The sequence below is a fragment of the Drosophila kikkawai genome, chromosome X (assembly GCF_030179895.1).
Source record: "Drosophila kikkawai strain 14028-0561.14 chromosome X, DkikHiC1v2, whole genome shotgun sequence".
Classification (NCBI taxonomy): Eukaryota; Metazoa; Arthropoda; class Insecta; order Diptera; family Drosophilidae; genus Drosophila; species Drosophila kikkawai.
The window spans coordinates 14,055,665-14,078,824 of NC_091733.1; the positions used below are offsets into that span (position 1 = coordinate 14,055,665).

Genomic DNA, 23,160 nt, shown 5'->3' on the forward strand with positions numbered 1-23,160 from the left:
ACTAACAACAATATCTCCAGATCAGGGATTCGGCTCGCTATATCCAATGGAGATTCTCAATGATTATTTCAAGAGCTTCGATGACCGGTGAATGGTGCCAAACCAGAGTCTGATTGGACACCATCGAGGTCTCCAGCTTGTCGGCGGCAAGCCCAAACTGTGTGACGAAGCTCCAGGTCACCAGAATAAGGCCAATCTTACCGGCGGCAAGACCCAATTTATCTGCAGATACAAACTTTGTTCAAAAATTTGTATTCATTTGAAAATGGCAAATAATGTGACTGACGAAGCTAAATGTTTAAAGGCTTTAGATTTCTATCACTGACTTGTTTAGGTAACAGGACAAAACAACATTTAAAATGGGTCAACACATTCTTCTATCTTTAGCTAGGCTTGACTCACCTTTGTCAATTCATAAAACGATCCATTCATGAATTGTCTTTCCTTTCTGCTTTAGGATTGTTGGACGGGACCACCCAGGACAGGCATCCTCCTTCCCCCATTGCACACGGTAGCCTGTGAGATGGACTCTACTTTTGCCTCATAGTGAGTTAATTAGCTTGGGCTTGAGCTTGGGTTTGGGCTTGGGCTTGGGCTTCTTCTCTCCACAATGGTAATTCAAGTCGCCCATCATAAACTGCTGACAAAGTTACTAGTTTCCCGCCGAGACTCGCCGTATTTCTCCCCTTTTGTTCTGGGCCACCGCAAGATCTTCGAGTGGATCACTTACTCTATGTATACTGGAACGATGCTAAGACGTGTGTCGGGCTTCTGCCCGAAGAAAGGCCAAGCCGTAGGAGGGAGAGATCTTTAACGCTTGCCTGGATCGGGCTTCTACAGTGAAAGAGAAGGCTATGGGGATATGGGGATTGGTATTCCTAAAGTCTACAGATTTGTTATTTAATTAATTTATTTATATTTAATTTAAAACTACATGTTTATTCATCAAATGATAATTTACTTTTATATTTTACATTTTATACTAATCAATATTGTAGAAATCCTTAAAAGGCTCCCTTTAAGTATGCTACGATCTCTTCAACTGCCTTCTTTTGGGCACATTTTTAAGTGTTTTAAAAACTTCACGGATTTAAAAGGTCTAATATGATTATCGGCAACAATTGTGCTAAATAATAACGTTAATTTTTATTTTTAATATTGAAACTTTATTTAATGTTAAAGTTTAGAGTTACCTAATAATCTTGTATAGTAAATGAATTCCCCTTAAATATATGTATATACTTTATAGAACAACAAGAGTTGATTTTTCCAAAGACATCGATCGAAATCAATCGATTATTTCCAGTGGATAGGCCATAGGGTATAGATTATCGGTGGAGACCCCACCCAGAGGGTCTCGGGTCTCTTGTCTAGGGTTTCCGTTTCGCAATTGCCGACAATGGAAATGTCTTTTGCAATTTAACACTTGAATGCCCCGCCTTGATTTGCCTGCCAGGCAGCAATGGCAGCAATGGCGGCAAAGGGTGCCAAGGGGTTAAGGCTGCTGCTAACCCACTGCTGCCGTAGAGCCGCTTCTTCTCCAATTTATTTATGCCACGGAGTGCGACCGCAGAAAATGGAACTAGAGCTGCTGAAGATCGGAGATCATCCGGAGAAATATGTCGACGGAGATTGCCGGTGTGTGTGGTGTGTCTGTGTGTGTGTGTGTATGTGCACACTTTGTGGTTCTTTCTGTTTGGCAATAACTTTTAATTTATTATTTACACGCGCAGTTTTAGGGCTTCGCACTCAAAAATGCAATGCATTTTTTTTTCGCAAGTGTTGCGAATTTTTTGTTGTTGCTTCTAATCTAAAATATGCGCATAATTAACTCTGCACAGTTGTTGTTGCTGTGGTCAGCCGAAAAAAAAAACAATGTTTTGCATAATTGTAAATTGTAAAATTAGATAAGTGAAGCTTAGGAGGACCCCTAGAAATTTGTATTAAATAAACACCAAATTCAATTTAAAATAAATACGATAACTTTATTTATAGTCTTCTCTTGATCTTTTCAGCTTTTTGCTTTCACTTTGAATCCTTTGGAAGATTCACACACACACACAAGGTAACAGAAAAAAAATGTATACATACAATGGTATATTAATATATATCTTTGTATTTATATATATTATATATATTTATAGATAGTTGTGCGGCATTATCGAGTATCTTTCTAGGCTTAAATATAGCAAAAAAAAAGTGGTGCTGCTCTATGATTTGTTGGGAAAGGGTGGTGCTCTCTGGGTTTATAGTCCATAATTTACGCTTAATTTAGATCTTATTTATAAACATTCTATTATGTACAGCCCCTGGTCAGGTGTCAGGGTGGGTGGTGGCTTTATATCAATATTTTTATTCATATTATTATTAGGCTGCAGAGAAACAACTTTAACTTGAACCTGTAATTGATTGATGTAATAAAAATGTATTTATTTATTTTTGTAAATTAAAAATATTTATGCAGATACAGTTCTTTGCGGGTTCAAGTTATAGAAGTTTCTCTGACTATTAACCCTGTTTCCTAATTGGAGTCTAAGCAGTTTGTGTAAAATCTGAAAATCTGATTAATATCGAAAATATTGTAAACTTTAATATATCGAAATTTAAAAAAAATATATCGAGTTTAATTTCAAAAGTCGATATTATAGAAAAATATTCAAAAAATAAAAAAATATATATCATTCCGATAAGATTGTTCCTTTACATATCAAACTAAAAGTCAATTTATCGCACTGAACTACTAACTATCGACTTTCACCTCAAATATCAATACAGTACTGATATATCGAAATTCTCTGCCGTCCTTATACTTTTTTTGTTGTAACGAAATTCAAAATATAAAAAAATAACCAATTTAACTTTAATAAGTTGATATTAACGAAGAATTTCAATTAATTGGTCTCTCATTCCGATAAGTCCGATATCAAACAAAAAATCGATTTATCTCACAGATTTATCTATATATCAATACAGTATCGATACATCAAAATACTCTGAAAACAAAAATGGAAACAGGGCCTTTCCGGTTTATGATTATTCCCTAGGATATATAAACTTTATATACAGCTCTCCAATATCTGGGGATTATTAAGTTATACATACTTTATTAGCTAAAAAAAAAAAAAAAAAAAGAATTGTACAGTTCTTGATCCTGCTGCTCGCCTAGTTCAGTTCGATGTGCAGGTGCAGCGGTGGGTGTTGATGCGGATGCGGATGGGGATGTGGGTGGACATGGGCGTGAGTGGCAAAGGAGGGCGGGACTGGACGGGTTATCCGACTGGGTCAATAGGGTCGCCACACCTGCGTGAGATCGCCCACGTCCTCCTCCCGTGCAGCCTCCACCACAACGCCGCCGACCTCATTGGAGGACTCCACCACCTGGCCGTGCTGGCCATGCGATGAGTGCGAATGGGTCAGGTGCTGCTGCTGCTGCTGTTGCTGGTATTGATCCCCCTGATTCCCCCCAATTTCAATACTGGAGCGGCTGCTGCCGGTCAGCGAACTGATGGTCAGCTGCTCACCGCCGGTGGCGGAGCCCAGGTACTGCTCCAGCTTCTCGCTACTGTGCAGATGGAGGTGGATCTGGTTCTGGTTGACCGTAGAGTACAGCTGCGGGTACAGTACCACGGGCGGCGGTGGCGGCGGCGGAGGAGGCGGCGCCGCCTGAGGACCATATTGGGCCGTGGCCGAGCAGCTGCCGTACTGGTAGTTCTGGTAGCCATTCGACCATGCCTGATTGTAGCTCCCGCCGTAGTCCAGTTCCGACTTGGAGGCACTGCCGCTGCCGGCCACACCCACGCTGCTGCTGCCATAGCCAGCGGTCTGGTAGGGATCCGTGGCAAATCCATGGCCATGCATCTCGGGCAGCACGGCGGGCAAATGGGCAGCATAGTTGCCGGCCTCCAGGGAGTTGGCTGAATCGTAGCCGCCGCCATAATGATTCATCCCCATACCCACGCCCACGCCTACGCCCATGGTGGCTCCGTTGCCGCCCACCGAAACGGGAGCAGCGGCTGGTGGCGGAGGCGGCGGCGGCAAGGCCATTTGGTGCTGCAGGTGGGCATGGGCGTGGGCATGATGCGGATGGTGGGCATGGGGATGGTGGTGGGCGTGGCTGTGATAGTAAGCCGCCGCTGAACTGGAAGATCCCGTCCACTCGCCGGCGCCCATCAGATCGGTTTCTGTAAGAGATTAAGGCAAAAGGGATATGGTTAACCAGGAGGAAAATGTGATCCTAAAAGGGTAGTCTTAACTCTAAATTAAGTAGGGTTAACAATGGGTTAAGAATGGGTTAACATTAACTGTTTGTTAACTGAGTTTTAACCTTTAGGGCCTTAAGATACACCTTAGAAGAATTTAAAGGAAATGGCACCAAGGAGCTGGGGTAAATGAATGCCAGCTGGGGGCCAATTAACCCTTGATTGCCCCCAACCGCCAGCAAGTGACATTTTCCAAGTTGTCAGTCGCAAGCGTGGGCGTGGCCGAATGGGTAATTGAAAACATCGTTCCATATGCATGGCAACAACAGCGGGGCCAAAAAGGGGAGGCATGTGTGTGTGGCACCCACTCCTCCTTCTCCTCCTGGGAGTGCAGTGCGTCCTTCCAAAAGGGGTTAAGTCAGGTGAAAAGACGAAAGAAAATTCCAAGGCATCGAAAACGGGGTTTCCTAAGCAACGCAACACAGCGGGACATCGCAGCCCGCGGAAGGTCTTTGCATATTTTGATTAATTACACCCGATCCCCTTTCCAAGACCGTCGGCCTGCCCGAAAAAGGCAGCGCCAAAAATGTCGCACAATTAATCAAATTCATTAGAAGCGATAAAAGAAAAATGGCCAGCTCTAGGACAGCAAAGAAAAATGTATTAAATTATAAGCTTAATTGACGGCTACAAAGTAACAATTTCAGGAAGCAAGAAAAAAAAAAATAAAATACAAAATTAAGAAAGAAACGTAGAAACTCTTTCGATTTGGTAAGTTCCAAGAGCTTAATGAAGTGTTTTCTTTATTTATTTTTTAGGGGTTAAGATGTCAAAATTGATATTAAAATACAAAAAAAAAAAAACAAGAAAAAAAGAAAATGAAAAGTATTTACATATTTTTCTAATACAAATAGAATAAATTTGAATTTAACTAAATTTTAAGTAAATTTCCGTTTAATTAAATATTTTCTGTATTCATTTTTTAAGGTTTAGAGGTCAAAATTTATATGAAAATTCTACAAAAAAACAAGAATTAACATAAATAAAAAATATCACAGCCATTCCTAGTCTAAATAGAATAAATTTTAATTTAAATTAAGCCAAATATAATAAAAAAAAAACTATTTTTCATCGATTTGCTTATCGATAACTCTTAAAAAGCATTTCATACAAAATTTTTTTTTTACATGTAATATCTAGTGTTAAATTATCTCTATAACATTCTAAATTCGTGAACTATTTTAAAGTTTAATTAAGTAATTTTAATTTAGTAAGAAGCACCCTCTAATAACTCCCATTTAAATAATGGAAATATTTGCCATACGCACTGCACCCCACCACAAAACCATGGGCGTAGCTTTCGGGCCTTAATGAAAGGTAGGAAAATTACAAGTTGCATGGAACTTTTCACCCGGCACTTATCACATTTTAATGTTTCAATTAAGGCGCAAATTGCGTTGCAGCAACAACATGGGTTAAGGCCTGCAGACTGCTGGCTGGCCTGTGGGGTGGACCCACCGCAAACTTGGCCAAATGAGGTTGCAATGAAGCGAAACGGACGGGATGAAAGCCAAGTTAGTGAAGTTAGTTAGTGGCCCAAAAGGGGTAAGCAAACAAGGGGCTGTGCCCACTGGCAAGACCGTGTAATTTGCGTAAAGCACGTGGAATTATGCGCGAATTCCCCTCCCTGGAAATTACGTATACGCAATGGAAAGAAGCAAAAGATATATAAGGAAAATATATGTACATAATACACCCAAGTATATGAGCTTGGAAAACTCGAGAGTTTTTGCTTAGCAAACATATATATATATATATATATATTTTTGCACTTCCCATTGCAATCCCACGGCTCTGTGACCGGATATCTTCGATTTTGGCCATATATCCGTTCGAGTCGAAGTATTAAGGAGATGGGGCTTAGGGGGAAGCAAAAGCAAAAGCGGATGCACTCCGATCAGTCCATCCAAACAGAAACCGCAAGTCTGTCTGGCTGTGGAGGCTTCTGCAAGAAACTGGCCAAAATTAGGCAACATACCAAGGAGTTGCAACATAATCTTGCCACTGATTGTGATCAAGAATAACCAAGTAGAGAATTTGAAGGGATTTTGATATTTAATATTAAATTCTTATTTATTAATACATGAAAAAATACCTTCATTTAAAGTATTGGTCATTTAAATTTATTACTAAATATATATTTTTTTAACTTAAAAAAGCTTTTTCTATAAGCCAAAAATTAAGATGTCTTTATGTCTTATTTCCTTAAATTTCTTTTACTAATATTGCGAATACGATTAATTTATAAAACTGTTTTATAAATACTAAAAACTACTCAATGAACTAATAAGAATTTAATGAGGGTATTTATTTGATTAATTTATTTTTATTTATGTAAACAAAAGGCTTAGAAAAAATGCTTGATGTCTTATTTCCTTGAATTTCTTGCACTTCTTTGCATCTACATACGTTTAATTTATATTTATATTTTACAAAATCAACTAATAAGAATTAAGAAATATTTTTATGGCATTTATTTAAAATATACCTATACAATTTAAAAATTTTTCTGCAATCCTTAAAAACTTTAAAAATGTTTAAAATAAACAATAAATATAATAAAGTACTACCACCTGGCATATTTTAAACATATATATTCAATATTTATAATAAAAAAAACAGGCAAAAAACTTAAGTTAAACCCTAATTGCATTAAATATTTACTCAAAAATTGTTTAAATTATTTTTTTAAATATTTTTTTTAACAGGTTTTTTAAGCTTTTTAAAATACCTACATATATAACAAAAACAGCATTTTACTCGAGAAATTCCTATTTATTGATTTTAAATATAACAAAACCTTTATATTTCTTAAATATAATAATTTTACAATAATTTACAACACTTTTCCCATTTTCTCTCAGTGCACAGAAGATAGCTTTCAAGTCTTGAAGTAATCTTAATTAAAGTGCGTCGTCTGACTGAAGTGGCCTTTGTTGGTGTGAATAAAGTGGATTTTTCTTGACTTCATTTTTGTATTCTTTTTTTTTTTTTTTAAAGGTGGTCCCCTTTTTTTTGCTGTTGTATTACTTGTAGTTGTTTTCCCTGCAAAATGGCGGCAAAAACAACAAGTACTCGATACGAAACGGAAGTGAGTTTGCGGTTTTTTCGGCTCGGGATTGGGATTGGGTTTTTTAAAGATCGAAATGGGGAAATTGCTGGACCAGGGGGGGTCAAGGGGGTTGGTTGACTGCGGCCATTGGTGGCACATAATAAAAACAAAAACTAAAAAAAAAAAAAACTGCTCCTTTTTTAAAGAAATAAAAGAAAGCAACAAAAAAATATAAACCAAACCGATGTTGGCTTGCCACAGTTGGCCGTTTTATGGGCCAAAAAGATTCCATTTCAATATGTGTGACATTGTTGCTCGAACCCCTCTGGTACCCTGCTCCTGCCCAGCAGCCTGCATCTTGCATCTCCGAAGCTCTGTGGCTCCGAGGTGAAGCTGCTGCAACAGCTGCGCAACCGCATTTGGATTGATTTGTGGCCAAAGCTGGGAACCCGCAAAAAATACCAAACTAACCCCAAAACCCCAGAACCCTCGACATACAAACATATGTACATATATGATGTACTCTCGGCGTCCCACTGTCCCGAGTCCCTTAATTAAATGCAAACACGAACGGAGACGAGGTGTGAGTTTGGCAAACCGACTTTGGAGCAGATGCCAGAATGCATCAAGATGCCGGATAATGATGCCGATGACGGCGGGTCATCAGATGCTCCTGTCGCTGCCACAGGTGTCTGAGCCTGAATTGTTAATAATTAAATTAACTTGTACATTTTATAGGTTTAAAAAAATAATTTACGTTATAATTTCGATCTATTTCTTCTTTCAACTTACAAATGTTTTCTCTCCCTAATAATCTTCTCCCTGGCATAATCTGAACCCAATTTCTTTGAATTTTGCAACGATTTCCGCTGAATTCCTCGCTTTGTTGTGTAAATTAACAGCTTAAGCGCCACATTTAAATATTTATGACTTAACAGCAACAACAAAAAGACCAGAGCTTCAAGTTTTTTTCCCCATAGAGGCTTTGATTCGATTCCGATTCAGAGTTGGATATCTCGCTTCGATTCGGGCATTTCCGGTTCCAGCTCTCGAAAAAAAAACCAACAAAAAATATAAACAAAACGAAAACCAAAGCAAAACAAAACGTATTGCATTTGTTGCTATTATTGTTGCTTTTGGTTAATTGAAAGACGTCGTCGGCCAAGTCAACGATGTGTCATTCCCCCATTGACAATGCCCGGTACACTTTCGTCTGTATTTTAGCCTCGTTCACATTCAAAATCCAACTGCCCCCGCCTTCGAATGAAAAAAAAACCCAAAAAAAATGTGTGTGTGTCGAGGTGCTTTTTTATAGAATTTAATATATATTAACTTATGCAAATAGAACTGTCAATACCGATTCAATTGTTTACTAGACTTGGTCATAAATATCGATAATATCGATAATACTGTGCTGGTTTCTAACGCTTAAATCGACATATAAAGCGATAACTTCTACAGACATATTTGCGAGAAGTCTTTTGATTGATTTACAGCATCAAGTTAATCGAAAAAACAGTTTTCTCTTAATTATTAAAAATTTTATAATCTTTTAAATTGAAATATTTTATAGTTTCAAAAATATCAGAAGCTGGAAAAGCAGTGAAGGAATCATTTTCCACCCTATAAATTATATATATTCTTAAGCAGCATCAACAGCCGAGTCTATTTAGCCACTTGAAAGAGAAAAAAATAATTTCAGAAATTTTCAAAATATATTTCTCAGATACCCATTACCCTAGCTAAAGGACCCCATCGGAGAGGGCAGCGATAAAGAAACATTTATAAATTAATTAGCATAAGCAAAGCGCTTTGGTCTGGGCTTAACACCGGCGACTTGCCGCGGCTCAGATTTGTCTAGTTCCAAACTGGCCACTGACTCATCCGCCTCCGTGACTCAGTCCCCGGTTCCAGTTAGCCTCTGCTCTCTCTTTCTCTGTCTCTCCGCCAAAAATTATTGATAAGTTTTTACAGCAAAAACAAAAAACAAGAAATAATAAAAAGAAATATCAAAAATCTATAGCAGAAAATGAAATTTTCCATTGGCTGGCAGGAGAAGCTCATGGCAACCCAAAAATAGCGCCACATGATAATGGAGATATGATAATAGATCCATCATCTTGGCCATATTGCAGATGGTTTGGTGTGAACTGGTTAGAGCCAACGCTTCGCTTTTGGCCAGCATAGCGCGTGCTCTGCTTTGGGCCAAGCCTCTCTGAGGTGGCTAAAATTAGTTCACTAGCTGGCTGGATGGATGTTGATGTGGATGTGGATGTGGATGTCCTCCAAGAAGGTCTCGCATGCGGTTGCCAAATAGGGGCGTGGCATGTGGTTAAAGTTGGGTACAAAATTATCAAATTATTTCAGAGATTTCCTTCAAATCCAAGCAAACAAAAAATATATATGAAAATATTTCTATTTGGGAAATTTAATATTTAAAAGTTTCTAAATTATTCAAGATACATCTTAAACCTATAATTTTTCAAAGTATTTTCCATTTTCCTTGCTTTTTAAGTACTCTATTTTCTTAGCTTTTAAATTGTTTAACAAGTTCTTAAATCTATTTTAAGCTGCTTCCCAAGGATTTCCCAAATCAGAATACCTTTATGTATATATTCCGTCTGAATCTGAACTATTTTTAAATCGGGCTTTGGGAAAATAAATAAATTAGCGAGCGAATGCCAAAAACAAAGCGAGCCATAAAAATACCAAAAATAAATCAAGATCGGCTCGGGGCGAGGCAGGGCGTTGAAGGGGGGTGTATATGCCAGGTTGATTAACTTAATTAAAGCGTTTAGGGCAGCCTGGTGCCAGTCAACGAAAATGCACAGACAGACAGACAGACAGACAGCTGGACGGACGTGGACATATCCAACCCAAAGCGTGGCCAGCTTTCATCGCTAACAACTCCATTCAAAGGGTCAATAAAAAGGTGGGGGCAAACACTGGGAGACATTATGGTTACTTATTACAGATTTTAACTGGTAAATGTATAAATTCTTCGAAGAAGAGATGCCCACACCAAGCATCCAGGAGGCTTTAGGTCTCCTCTGAGGCCCTAAGATCACTGTCTGCACCTCTATTTTTTATTAAGAATTATTATGCCATTAATTATCCATTTATTTTAGCTTAAAATAAACAAAAATTGTAAAAATAAAGAAGCCTACCTTGAATGTGCGGCGCATTTGGCTTGTAGACCTGGCAGTCCGAGTTGATTGTACTATTCGGCGATGAGTAATTGCTGCTCAATTGCTGCACCAGCCCGGCACCGGGTCCGACTCCGCCTCCACCACCGCCGCCGGCCAGGCCGCCACCTCCGCCCGCTGGCGTGACCGCCACCGCTGCTGCGGCCGCTGCAACAGCAGTAGCCGCTGTGGCGGCCGTTGCCGCAGCAGCAGCGGCCGTTGTGGCAGCCGCCACTTTTGCCGAGCGACGCAGTGTCTCCAGCTCATGGAGAGCCTTTGGGAAGCCATCGATATAGGGCCGCTGGCCAATGCCCAAGGCTCGATAGTGTGGACCACCTGTGGGACCTATTGAAGATGGAAAGATTTGCATAAGAAGATGCTGGGAGGAAGTATTAACATATGTACTTAGAGTTATCCAAAGATCCTTTAACCCCAAATACAAACTCCATTTTGTCTTCTTTTTCGATTGCTGCAACTCAAGGTAAGCTAAAACTGCACTCTATATATACACAGCTGCACCTTACAGGTGAGCTTGTATGTATTTACCTACGTGTATATGGTATTACCTGCCCTACATGCGATTAACGCTTTAGCGAAGACTTAAAAATGCATTAACAAAATATCAAAAGGGAAAAAAAATTAATTCATATATGCATTACACAAGCTAAAAACTCGATTTAAAAAAAAAATCAACAAAAACAAAACAGAGCGCAAAAAGGTTTTCTTTGCTAACCGCAACATTTTCAGAAACCGTAAGAGCAGACGTTGCCTTCCCTTTATCCATGTGTACATATTATATATATATTTTATTCTTCTCTTTTTTTTCAGTCAGCTAAAACCGGCTGCACTTTTCAAACACCTTCCCGAATGACAGAGCCCACAGAAATGGCGTTCGTCGGATGTCAAACTATCCTGGGACAGAAGGAGAAAGGATCTCGAAATGATAAGATGTTGGAACGATACATTTTTGGTACAAAATCTATAGATTACTTCATGTTTAGTTTATATTTTTTAAGGATATAGGTAAGGCTAGAAAAAGATGATAGTTATATCTTCTGAGACTTCATATATGAAATTTTCTCTGTTGAAAAAGAAGCACCTTAAAAAACAATCTACACTTAAAACGATCTGTAACCTTGATCTTTCTTTATTTTAATTTATTTTTTTAAAGGGCTAATATTTAATTATAATTAAGAGCTAGCTAGGGAGTTTGGGCTATGGCAGCAGGGTCCTTCAGCTCTAACCTTGATCTTAAAAATCCTTAAAATAGCTAACAAAATTCTTAAAATTAAATATTCAATGAGATATTTAATTATATTAAAAAGCAAATATAAAAAATACCATATATAATATATATATATATTTCTTTCTCCAAAAAAAAACATCATTCAAACATCTTGTGTTGCACTGGTAAATGGGGATTATCTCTTGAGTACGATTATGGGCAATTGAGCAGATCGGCTTAGCCATTGAGCCCGGCTTAAACACTTGCCTAAATGCCGGGCCAAGTGACTCGGAATACGGTATTAGGAATTACGGGCGGCAAAAGCGGACAGCAAACATATGTTGCAAGGCCATGTTGAAACCCAAAACGCAGCGGGGCGGCTTTTCACAAGTTCCCCCCCTGTTTTTCCTACGTTTTCCCATTGTGTTGTGAGTGGTGGCTGGCAAGTGATAATTACTAATTGCCAAAACAATGAGGCCCACTTATATTTACTATTATATTCGACACGGAAAAGGTAAAAAAAAAAAAAAATGATAAAATGGAAAGCAACCATTCAAGGATTATTTGTATTATCCTTTGAAGTACTACCTACTAGAGCTGCCTTTGAGTTATGTTTTAAATTTCTGTAAAGCATTTTGTTTACACTAAATATATATTATTATTAAACCATAATTCCTTTAATATCGACTGGCACTTACTTGTCTTTGAGCGCGGCTCTCGGGGTCCATCGACGGTCACCTTGATGGCTTTGGCGTAGGTTGCCACCTGCGGCGGACTCGTGGCCACCGTGATGGTCAGGGTAAAGCTCTTTCCTGCAATAGATACACACAGAGAAAACACGAGAGTCACTAGCGGCACATGCCAAAGGAAATTAGAGAATGGTGCAAATGCGGGAATTGAGTCGTAAAAGTCCTCCGAAGATTTACACAACGACCTCACTGGGCTGCTACCGAATCAATTTGTGGCTCCGAAATTACCAAAAAAAAAAAAAAAAACCAAACCAAACCCCTTTCAGCTCGAGGAACAAACACGCGTCGTGGGACTACCCCTTCAATAACTGCTTTTTCTTTGGGTCTTTCGGCGAAAGTGTGAGTTTGTGGTCTCAGGGAACTCGGTAACCCGCACAGTTATCGTTATAAATTTTGGTATGTGGCATACCTACACTATACTGTGATGGCTAGAACTCGTTTCGGTTGGGTTAATATAGAGAAAAATAAACTGATCTCAAGGAACTAGGTTATGGTAAGAGTTATCTTAGTGAAATTTGGTATGTGGCATGCCTACACTTTACTATAATAATTAGATTTCGTATTGGCGAGGATAATATTCCGAAAACCAACTGATCTCAGGGAACTAGTCAAGGGTTAGAGGTATCATTATGAATTTTGGTATGTGAGCTTTTTATATATTAAGTTAAGTCTTAGGCAAGTTAGAAAGGGATTTTATTTAATATAAATTGTATAAGAGACCGTATTCTTATGAATTTAATACTTATAATAACTCACAGTTTCAAGATCTATTAATAAGAATTATACTATGTATTAAAATGGATATTTTTGTATCCCATTTCTGGCCCAAAACAATAAGGTATCACCTACGTCGAGTCAAAGGATTATAAACGCCTGGCTGTGCAGATTATTCGAAACTCTTGACATAAATTTCGTTTATCCCATGGTAATGGCTGCCGCCAAAAGTTGCTTTCAAAGTGCACATAAAATGAGGGAATGTTGCAACCTGTCTTCCGCCCAGCCACGCCCCCATTTGTTATATGTATTATTTTATACTCTTTGCATATTTCTTGCTCTGACAGGAATAACATACTGCAGCGGCAACATTGTGGCCCAAATGAGTTTATTTTTGGGCTTGACCTTATGTTTGCACTATTTATGGCCATTAAACTAGACACCGAGACCGTTTGAAACGGCTGCCATCTAATAACCTGTAGAGGCCACAACGTCGTTTATCGATTTCAGAATTCTGAAATGAATTTCGTTCATTTTTTGCATTCCGTTGGCAGTGCTCCTCTCCGTCTGTCTGTGTCTGGGCAGTTTGGAACTGCAAACAAAGCTACATGCATATAATTAAACACCCACAAAGCGACAATGTTGTTGCGGAAACAGGTCCAGCAACAGGACCAGAAGCGGTAGAACCAAGAGCAGAAGCAGTAGCAGGAGGAGGAGCAGGAGCAGGAACAGGAAAGCGGAGACAGAGCCGTCCCAACTAACCGCAGAAACCTCAGTCGCATCCCCAGTTCATCTATAGGGCCCACTCCCTTGCTCTGTCTATGTGCAGTTGTGCGTGCGAGAGGGACAGAGTCCTGCACAGGGAGAAATTAGCAGTAGGTAATTTCACAATTTAACTAAAGACAAATTCTTAGCTTTATAAAAATTCCATTAATTGGATTTTTAATAAATAAACTTATATTTAAATATTAAAACTATATAATACAATTTGTTTTGATATCAATTATGTGTAGTTTTTTTTTCTGTGTACTTTTACAGAGGCAAAGCGGTAGGGTTAATAGGCCCAGACATTGAGAGCGAGTCCTACTTGATGAAAATTGCATTTAACTTTTAATTGAGAGTTTTGGACTGTTGGCAGGTGAAAAACAAAGTAAAGGGGAATTAAATAAAAAAAAGAGAATATACATAGATAGAAAGATATGGAAAATATAGAAATTTTATTCACTTTTTTATTAAATAATTTAATTTAGAAAAAATCGAAGACAACTCTGTGATTCTTTTAGTAAACTTAACAACATTTTTCTATGAACTATTTTAATTTATAAACTTCAAACTAATAACTATTTGTTTCCATAATTTTGTAATGCTAAAAACGTATCGTAACTCGACTTATTTCAACTGCATCTTCCATTAGAAATCTCCGACTTCAAACTAGATACAATGAAGGACTGCCTCGGCTACAATATAATTGAAGGCTTTGATGAGTTCATTAACCGAAACCACGAACGAGAGTGGGTATAGCTGGAATGGCCATCAGTTAGAAAGCGTTTTGGACTCTCGAAATGTCTTCATTATTATTGGGGTATAACCCGAAAATTGTTGCCATGTTGCGTGAGCTCCCTTTTTGGGGGCCTCATTTCGGCCGAAAGAAAGAGCCAGCGGAGAGGTGAACTCAAATTAATCAAGTGCCGCCAGAAGAAACTGTTAAATAGGCCTGGTCTCCTTTTTCTCCTTTGCTCATTTTTCAACAAAAAAATCTAGAGCATCATCGTATGTAAAAGTTCGTTAGAGTAATTGGAAAATGTTATTGCCGAGCGGCGGCACTGCCACTGCCTCTGCCTCTGCCTTTTGTCTTTGTCTTTGACGCAATGATAAAATATCGGACTACGCGATCCGCTAAAGACCCCCAAAATGGAAGCGATAATGGCCGTAATGGACAAAGATTGGCTCCAGACCCTTGCTCCAAATTAGTCATCATCAATGAACAATGCCCATGGGGAGCATCGCAGCTCACGCACTTGGACAGTCTCGTCGTCAGCCGTCTTTATATATACATATATATATATAATATATGGTACATACGTCATTCTCGGATCTAAATATATATCCGTGAGCCTATCCACAGTCATGAGCCATCGGCTCAGTAAGCGATAAGCGTTCACAACTCTGTGGGAACCCAGAGGCTTTGGCGATAAGGCTGGGAGCTACTACGACTATGGAGCATATGGAGCATACGGATTGCATAACATTTTCGGCTGGGAACTTCGGCCAGGCAACCTCTCCCAGGGAAGTCGACATCGACATCGACATCGACATATTCTAGGGCTAAAGCAATGAAAAGCCAAAGAGTTCCCAGACTGATATCGATGGCATATGGGGTATATATGGGGAGCAGGAATGTTCTCTATAAGGAAAGCCTTTTTGGTTGGTATTTTTGAAGGGTTTTCAGTTAAAAGTTGAGAAATATATAAATTCATTCATAATAGAAATATCTTTATTAGGATATTAGTATGGATAAACCTCCCCGACTTCTCCCTTTCCTAATATACATATATATATTTTCCTGAAATACCTACTCCCAGTTTCTGTTTATTAAGCAATTGCTTCTTCAGAATATTTCAAATATTCATCCCATTAACCTCTTGCCCCATGCTCCCACGTATAAAAAACACTGCCATTCAACCACTAAGTCGGATCAGGGACCCATCCCTTCCCATTCAAGTTTATCGGCATCGCGCGCAACCCTTTCCCTAACGAATCCTGATGCGACTTATGAATTCCTGTTGGCGCGTGTCCTTCATTTGCTTTGTTTTCACATTTTAATCCCCTCGCCCGCCCAAAAGTCAAGTCCTTTGATATGATAGCAGGACGATGATTGTAATGTCAATGCTGGTAATTAAGCGGACTAATAAGGATACGTCCATGTGTCCAGGACGGCCTACATAGTAGCTCTGAAATGATCCATGTCCGAATCAGATTCCCATTTAGAGTTTTACGGTAAAGCAGGGGAAAATTAAAAATATGTCGACGCATGCCATGTCCAGGACCAAGAGGCGATAAATTGCCACGCCCCAACCATTTAATGAAGCCACTCTCCGCCCCCTTAGTCACCCCATTCTGCTAGAAAAAAAAGGCAGTAACAAAAGGAAAACAAGAGAAAAGGAGAGAAAAATACAAAGCTGGAGCCAATTGTATTGTTTGATACCCTTTTAAAGGAGCTAAAGGGTATATCGGGTTAACAGGTTACCATTAAACATATTTAACTTGATAAAGAAATAAGACTTAATTTTTTATTAAATAAACTTTGATCTTTACAGGAAGCCTTGGCATTACTTAAACAAGAAATCCTTCCAATTGATAAATATTAATTAAATATTTGGTCACATTGTTAAGGAAACTTAATATGGCTTTTTAGAGCTTTAATAATATTTCAGATAGTTTTTATAATATTAAAGACTATTCCAATTGGGATATTTTAATAGAATATTACTTTGAAAAGGTTTTAATATATTATTTTTAAGCGGAATATTGAATATTTTTTTTTGCAATAATTACAGAAGTTGTTAGTGAAGTTTAGTGAAAAATCGAAAGCTTTTTAACGATTTTTTTTTTGTGGAAACTGGGTATTTTAAGGTTCATTCTCTCTGGACCCACTACACCCAGAATCCAGATATATGTACATACATATATTCTCGCTTACTGTGCGCTTTTTCTGCCCCTTGACATGGAGCTGTTTTCGCTCGCTTTGTCATCTAATCAGAAATCGCCGCATGATGTCCGCGGATTCAGACTCAGCGATGGAGATGGAGGTGGAAATGGAGATGGAGATGGAGCTGGGGGCGTGACCATTAAATGAAGCGAACTGCCGTTGACAATTTGGTCAGCGCTTATGCTCTTACATCATTAGCTTGTTATTTGCATGCGCCATGGCCCTCGTTTTTGGGCGGGGTCATTGTTGTAATTATTTTGTTTTGGCCCTTTTGCGGCACGAGCCGTCAATTTGCAAGGCGGGAAGGGAGGGAGGGAGGTAGCCAGCCAGCCAGGGAGGCAGGGGAGGGGAATAGCTTGACTTAGGGTCGGCACTCAGAACAGTTGCAGCTAATTAGCCAACTGGTGCTGCCGCTGCTGCAAATTCTATGCACTGCCACCTTAATTGTGGGTTCAAATCGATTACCAAGAGACCAGAGGCCCGAGAACATTGCGTGCTGGCCATGCTCATACCCATCCCATCCGATACGGATCGTACGCTGCCCAGCCATTTCCATATGGATCGGAAAGGAGCCCAAGTGTTGCACATCGCATGTTGCATGTTGCCCCGAGGACAGCGCCAACTGCAGCCTAATGTGACGACTGCTGTACCATTGATCCTGTCCTGGCCTGTCCTGTCCTGTCCTGTCCTGTCCTGCCCTGTCCCGAGCCCTCTTCATTGATCGGTTAAAGTCAAGGAAAAGGAAGGAAGGCATTAGCGAATTATGGGGGCTAAGAACTTTTGGCATGTCACTCAATCAATGCACTTCCGATCCAGTTTGTTAAAAGTTAATTTTAGCCTGAAGCTGGCCAAAGGTTCTCAGCATATAACAAAGATATAGAAGATGTAACAAATAGAGAATCAAGAAAATTCTCACAATTCTTAAAATTTTGAAAACTGAAGAGATAGATGATAGCTTTTCCCTCATAATTCGGGAAAAACTTAACTCTTAGTATTGTCTTTAAATTAGAGATAAATGATCGAATATTCGTTATTATTCACACCTTTGCTTCCCTTATAATGTTACCTCCCAATATCATAACAAAATCAAAGATCGACCATCTATATTCCCTTTTAATTTTCTCGTTTCTTTCCCATATAATTTTACCTTACAACTCCCACCTTCTTTTCTCCTTCTCTTATAGTTGTCTTATAACCTCCAAATATCATCTTAATATTACAGATCAATAATCACTTTTTCCCGTTATAATTCCCAAGTCATAATTCCGCAACAACTCACCTCTTCCGCTGCGACCCACAAATCGCAGATCGTTGAACTTGGCCACATCGTTCTTCATCTGGGCAGTGCAATTCCGGAGCTCCGCGCAGCAGTTCTCATCGTTACCGGCCCGGATGGTGACGTAGGTGCCATCGCCCACCTCCGCCAGGGCGACGACCTTGAAGGCCAGCGGCAGCGTCTTATTGGAGCGCCAATGGGAGGGCAGGGCGGAGCACAGAAAGTACGGATTGCTCGTGCGCACTGGAAAATACAGAGGAGCGGAAATGCGGAAAACCGGTTAGGTGGTAAAGGTGGCAATAATTAAATCACACTTTCGCGGCCCACTTCAAAAATTGTGTAAAAATGCTTAATAATTTATAGTTTATGGCAGTCCATAAATATCAATCACCAGAGTTCTAGGCTTCCAGAGTTTCGGAGTCCAGTGTCCTTTGTCCGCCATCCGGCGGTGCATAATTAATTAATGAGTGAGGGCATTTCATCAGGATTGGCCCCGGAGGAGGGTCCACAGATGACGTTTGACATTTGACCCGGTGTCGAAAGTGGAACAGAATGCGCCACAACGCTGGCTGACAGCCAAGGGAGAGGAGAGGGAAGGGGCTTTTGGGGCCGGATAAATGATTTATGGACTCTCGTCTGTCGCTGGGGATATAATTTGCAAAATCTAATAGAGATAATCATTAAATTTAATTGGTGAAAGGGTTGCCCAATCAATTTAAGGATCACTTTTAGGTATTTTATGGAGTTAGATTTTATACATATTTGTTGTAAAATCAGCTTTTTCTTAAAAAAAAAAAACTAAAGAATAATGTAAAGTTCCTTATTGATAACAAATATTTTTTAATAATTAAAAAAATAAAAAAATTTAAGAATTTAAACTACACAAATATCTTAGTATTTATTTTAAATTTTTAATAATTATTATTAGCCCCTGCAACTCGGTCAACTCTTGAGAGCTGTTGCAAGTTTCTTGGCGTTAAGATAGATTTGTTTAATGAAAAATAAACTTGAATTTTAAAAATATAAAATATATAAAAGCCTATATTATTTAATTTCAACATATTAATGACCACAACAAGCCTTTGCGACTCTTTCATGTCCCAAGATTCTTGATTACAGAATCACTATACTAATGTTTTCTCTCTTTATAAAATTTTATAAATTATATATTCTAGTCAACGCTTAAAAAATGTAATTTTAAATATATAAATACTTATTTTTTTTAAATTTCAACACTCTTAAAATTATGACAAGCCTCTGGCAAGTCCTGAGAGCTGTTGCAATACGATATCGGGGCAATCCATTCACAGCCGCCCAGCCCTCCCGTTGACTTCATTGAGCACAAGTTATGAAAGGACACAAAAATACAAGAAAAAAAGCATCCGTGTGGAGAATGGGGGAACCAGTTCAACCCGGCGATCGGATTCGGACTCGGACTCGGCTTTCAGCCAGAAGGGGAGCTGGGAGCGATGAGCTGGGGACCAGCAGCTTTCATTAGCAGCTTTCGCTCTGGGTCATTGATATCGTCAGCGTATCTGGTCGCATTCTGCGAGAGTTCAGCAGGCAAGAGAAAAAATAAAAAAAAAACCAAGACTCGTGCGTTGATATCAATAACAATTATTGATATCAATTTACGCATACTCCCCGTCAGCGACTTCGGGAATCCGATAATGCTAAATATAATCACGATCGCGATGAGGAAGCCCCAGAAGTGCATTGTGCAAGGATGTGGCAAAGAATGTGCGCTCCACCACCGTTGGGGCATAGGGTAATCCAACAGATACCCTCGTGTATCTGTATCTGAGCGATCCCTGCTATCTGGGACTTGGACACGAGCTAAATGGATTCGGTTTTTTGATGTTTCATGTGGGAAAATTAAAGAGTATTTTAACCTATTATTATCTGTGCAAGGTTCGAACTTCGAAGTAAAGTAAAACATTAATTTAAACAAAAAGGATATTAAATATTGAAAAATATTAACAATAGATATATTACCTTATAAAAATCATATTTATATGGATATTATTATTTTTTATATATATTTTTATAAATTATAATATCCCCCCTTTAAGCTTTTAACCAGCTTATAGACACTTACCTAGTTCGCCGGGATGCTCCTGCTGTCGCTTCTGCACCAATCGCTCCATCCACAGCAGATCCTGGTGCACTGCATTATTGTTATTGTTGTTGTTGTTGTTGTTGTTATTGCTGTTGCCGGCGCTATTATTATTATTATTGTTGCTGTTGCCATTGCTGGTGGTGCTGCCGCTATGTCCACTATGAGCAGTACCATTGCTAGCACCACCAGTGGGCGAACTGCTGCCCACACTGGCACTGCTGGAGACGGCCAGGGCCACGACCTCGGAGGCCGTTCCACCTGCCCCGGCGGTGGCGGTGGTGGCTCCTTGTCCAGCCGCAGTTCCCGCTCCCGAACCCACAGCTGTGACTGCCACCGTGCCCTTGAAGTCACCGGTGGTGCTGCTCCAGCCATTGCCCGTTGGCGAGGCGGAGGACGAGGTGACCATTGCGGGCGGATGTGAGGCAGCCGACGGATAGGCACCGCTGTACGGCTGAACGGGATGGTACGGCGAGGGGGCGTAGGGGGCGTAGTGATGATGCAGGTGATGGTGGTGGTTATGGCCACCGACACTGACTCCGCCGACGCCGCTGCCGATGCCGCCGCCACCGACACTGGTGCCGCCCAGGCCGTTCAAGCTGCGAGCGAGGCGGCCGGGACCGGCGATGCTGACGGGCGCCACAGTGGCTCCGGTTGCTGCGGAATCCGCTAGGGCTCCGCCTTCGCCTCCGCCCGTATGGCTATGGTCCGCTGGAGGCGTCTGTCTGTCCTGTCTGGCTGCCACCAGGAGCGGCAAATGCATTCGGTGTCGCCGGAGCTGGCGGTGGCGCTTTGATCCGTTTCTCTCAGTGTGCGGGTCGTAGAACGCGGTACGCAAGTCTGGAGCTTATCTCGGTGGCGCTGGCGACGGCGGTGTCCCTTGTTCACTCATCAATAAACTCTAATCTCTGGAGAAGTCACAGAGCAAAAAAAACAAGCAAACAAACAAATAACTTAACAATTGAATATTGTCTTAAATCTAGATCTCACATTAATCGTCATAAATAAGGGGATTTCGCATCTTCAAACTACAACAAATACTTTTTGTTTTTTTTAAATATAAATATATAATTTTGCTATATATTTTTTGTATATTTATTTTACCATAAGCATGTCATTTATTTTCAGGAATGATTTCTTAATTTTTGAACTAAAAAATAAATGACAAAAATAATATTTACCACTGGATCATTTCATAAAATGAATATATCTTCAATTGAAATATGTATAATAATTTATTATTCTTCTTTGTTCTTGTTTGATTTTGTTCTGTTTCTTTTTAAATATTATTTCTATTTACTTTTCTTCTGTAAAATTATTTTGAATTTAAAAATATTTAAATTTTTCATTATACTTTAAATAAAAATAATATAGCAAACTAGGTTATTTCAACATGTAATTTTATTTTATTTTAACTTGAAACTTAAACACACAAAAATTCATTTATAATCATATCATTAAAGCGAGTTTTAGAACAAATATTTTAAAATATTTATTAAACAAATTAATGATTTAATAAACCTTCAATATTATTGTTATCGTTTTAAAATATAAATATAATGCATTATATTGTATTGTTTATATTATTATAACTAGTTTTTTTTTTTACCATAAAGTTTATATTGTTTATTGCTTTCTTTTAAATCCATCATTAAATTTAAAAACTGCTACCAGTTTCTGGCTTAATTTCCCTAGATAAAATTAGATTACTTTTTCGTTTGAACTTGAGCTGAGAAAAGCCCAAACTGATGTTGTAATTCCCGCACCGTCACTGTGTATTTAATAATATTTAATTTATTCCGGGGATAAGCACAAAAATCGCTGCTCTTCGATGCTTTTCGCTGCTGCCTACTTTGAGGCGCCTACGAAGGGGCTGCTCCTCATTTTTATTCACTTTGATAAATTAGTCACAAAAATTAGCATTGCTGCTATTGTTGCTGTTTATATCGAGCATGCTTTGGCCAGATGATCCCCGGACTTGATTTGATTAGTTACTGTTATTGTTTGCACTTCACTTTGCCGAAAATAAAATTATTTATTTATTGTTTGGCACTGAATGAATTTCTCTTTTATTGCTCGACGGGACGGGCCTTCTTTTCTGTTTAATTTGGGTTTATTCAACGAATATTCAAAGTTTATTGTATGTTTTAAAAATGATTAATTTAGTTATTTAATTTATTTACTAACATTAAGGTAGTTTTACATACATGAAACATTTTCTTACGAATTTTTAAAATTAAAAAAATTAACTTTAACTTTGAATTTTACATGTAAAATAAACTTTAATGTTCTGACAACTAAATTATTTATAAATAACTTATTGCAATTATGAAAAAACACTACTTCTTTATTTTAATTAAAAATTATGCCAGTTTTAATTAAATTTAAGATCACTTTGTTTATGTTTTCTTTGTTGATTACATTGTACAACACTTTGTTTATGCTTTCTTCATATTAAAATAAGATTATATCCCTTTGTTTAAACTTTTGCTCAAAGAAATTTGAGTTCTGGCGACGATTTTCCTTTACAGTATTGCATTTTGGCGCCAAGTTTGGCTGCCTCTTTTTCGATATTCAAACACTTACACACTGTTTTTTTATTAGTTTTATTTTGGCATCAGTTTTTGCATTAAACTCGTAGGCAAAAACAACAACAATAAAAAAAAATAGTGGTAACACGAGAAACGGTAAGGCGTTTTTTTTTTTTATGAAAAGTTTAAAAAACTGTGTAAACAATGCAAAGAATAATGCTCGCGTGTCGTACTCTAAATCGTTACTGAAACCGACTTTTAACTTTTAACTGCGGCAACGGCAACGCTGCCGAACGTCTGCCGAACGAACGAACGAAGCCGAGCTCGAACGTAGTAACAAAGCC

The 23,160-nt window shown here is 38.9% G+C and overlaps 1 protein-coding gene across 1 annotated transcript; it reads right to left on the bottom strand.

Moving 5' to 3' along the window:
* Positions 1-3,150: 3,150 nt before the first annotated feature.
* lz (lozenge) lies at positions 3,151-21,048 on the bottom strand. Its single transcript, XM_017174556.3, has 5 exons — positions 20,268-21,048; positions 18,173-18,412; positions 12,420-12,533; positions 10,479-10,841; positions 3,151-4,181 (listed from the first exon to the last, which is right to left on the bottom strand). Exons 1-5 carry the CDS (start codon positions 21,046-21,048, stop codon positions 3,283-3,285), a joined length of 2,397 nt encoding a protein of 798 aa, XP_017030045.1. The 3' UTR covers positions 3,151-3,282.
* Positions 21,049-23,160: the final 2,112 nt, after the last annotated feature.

Coding starts and splice junctions, on each gene's coding strand:
- lz (XM_017174556.3), bottom strand. CDS start 21,048: ATGCATTTGCCGCTCCTGGTGGCAGCCAGACAGGACAGACAGACGCCT. Junction 18,413..20,267: donor GGAGCATCCCGGCGAACTAG/GTAAGTGTCTAT, acceptor TGTATTTTCCAG/TGCGCACGAGCAATCCGTAC. Junction 4,182..10,478: donor AAATGCGCCGCACATTCAAG/GTAGGCTTCTTT, acceptor AATCTCTTACAG/AAACCGATCTGATGGGCGCC.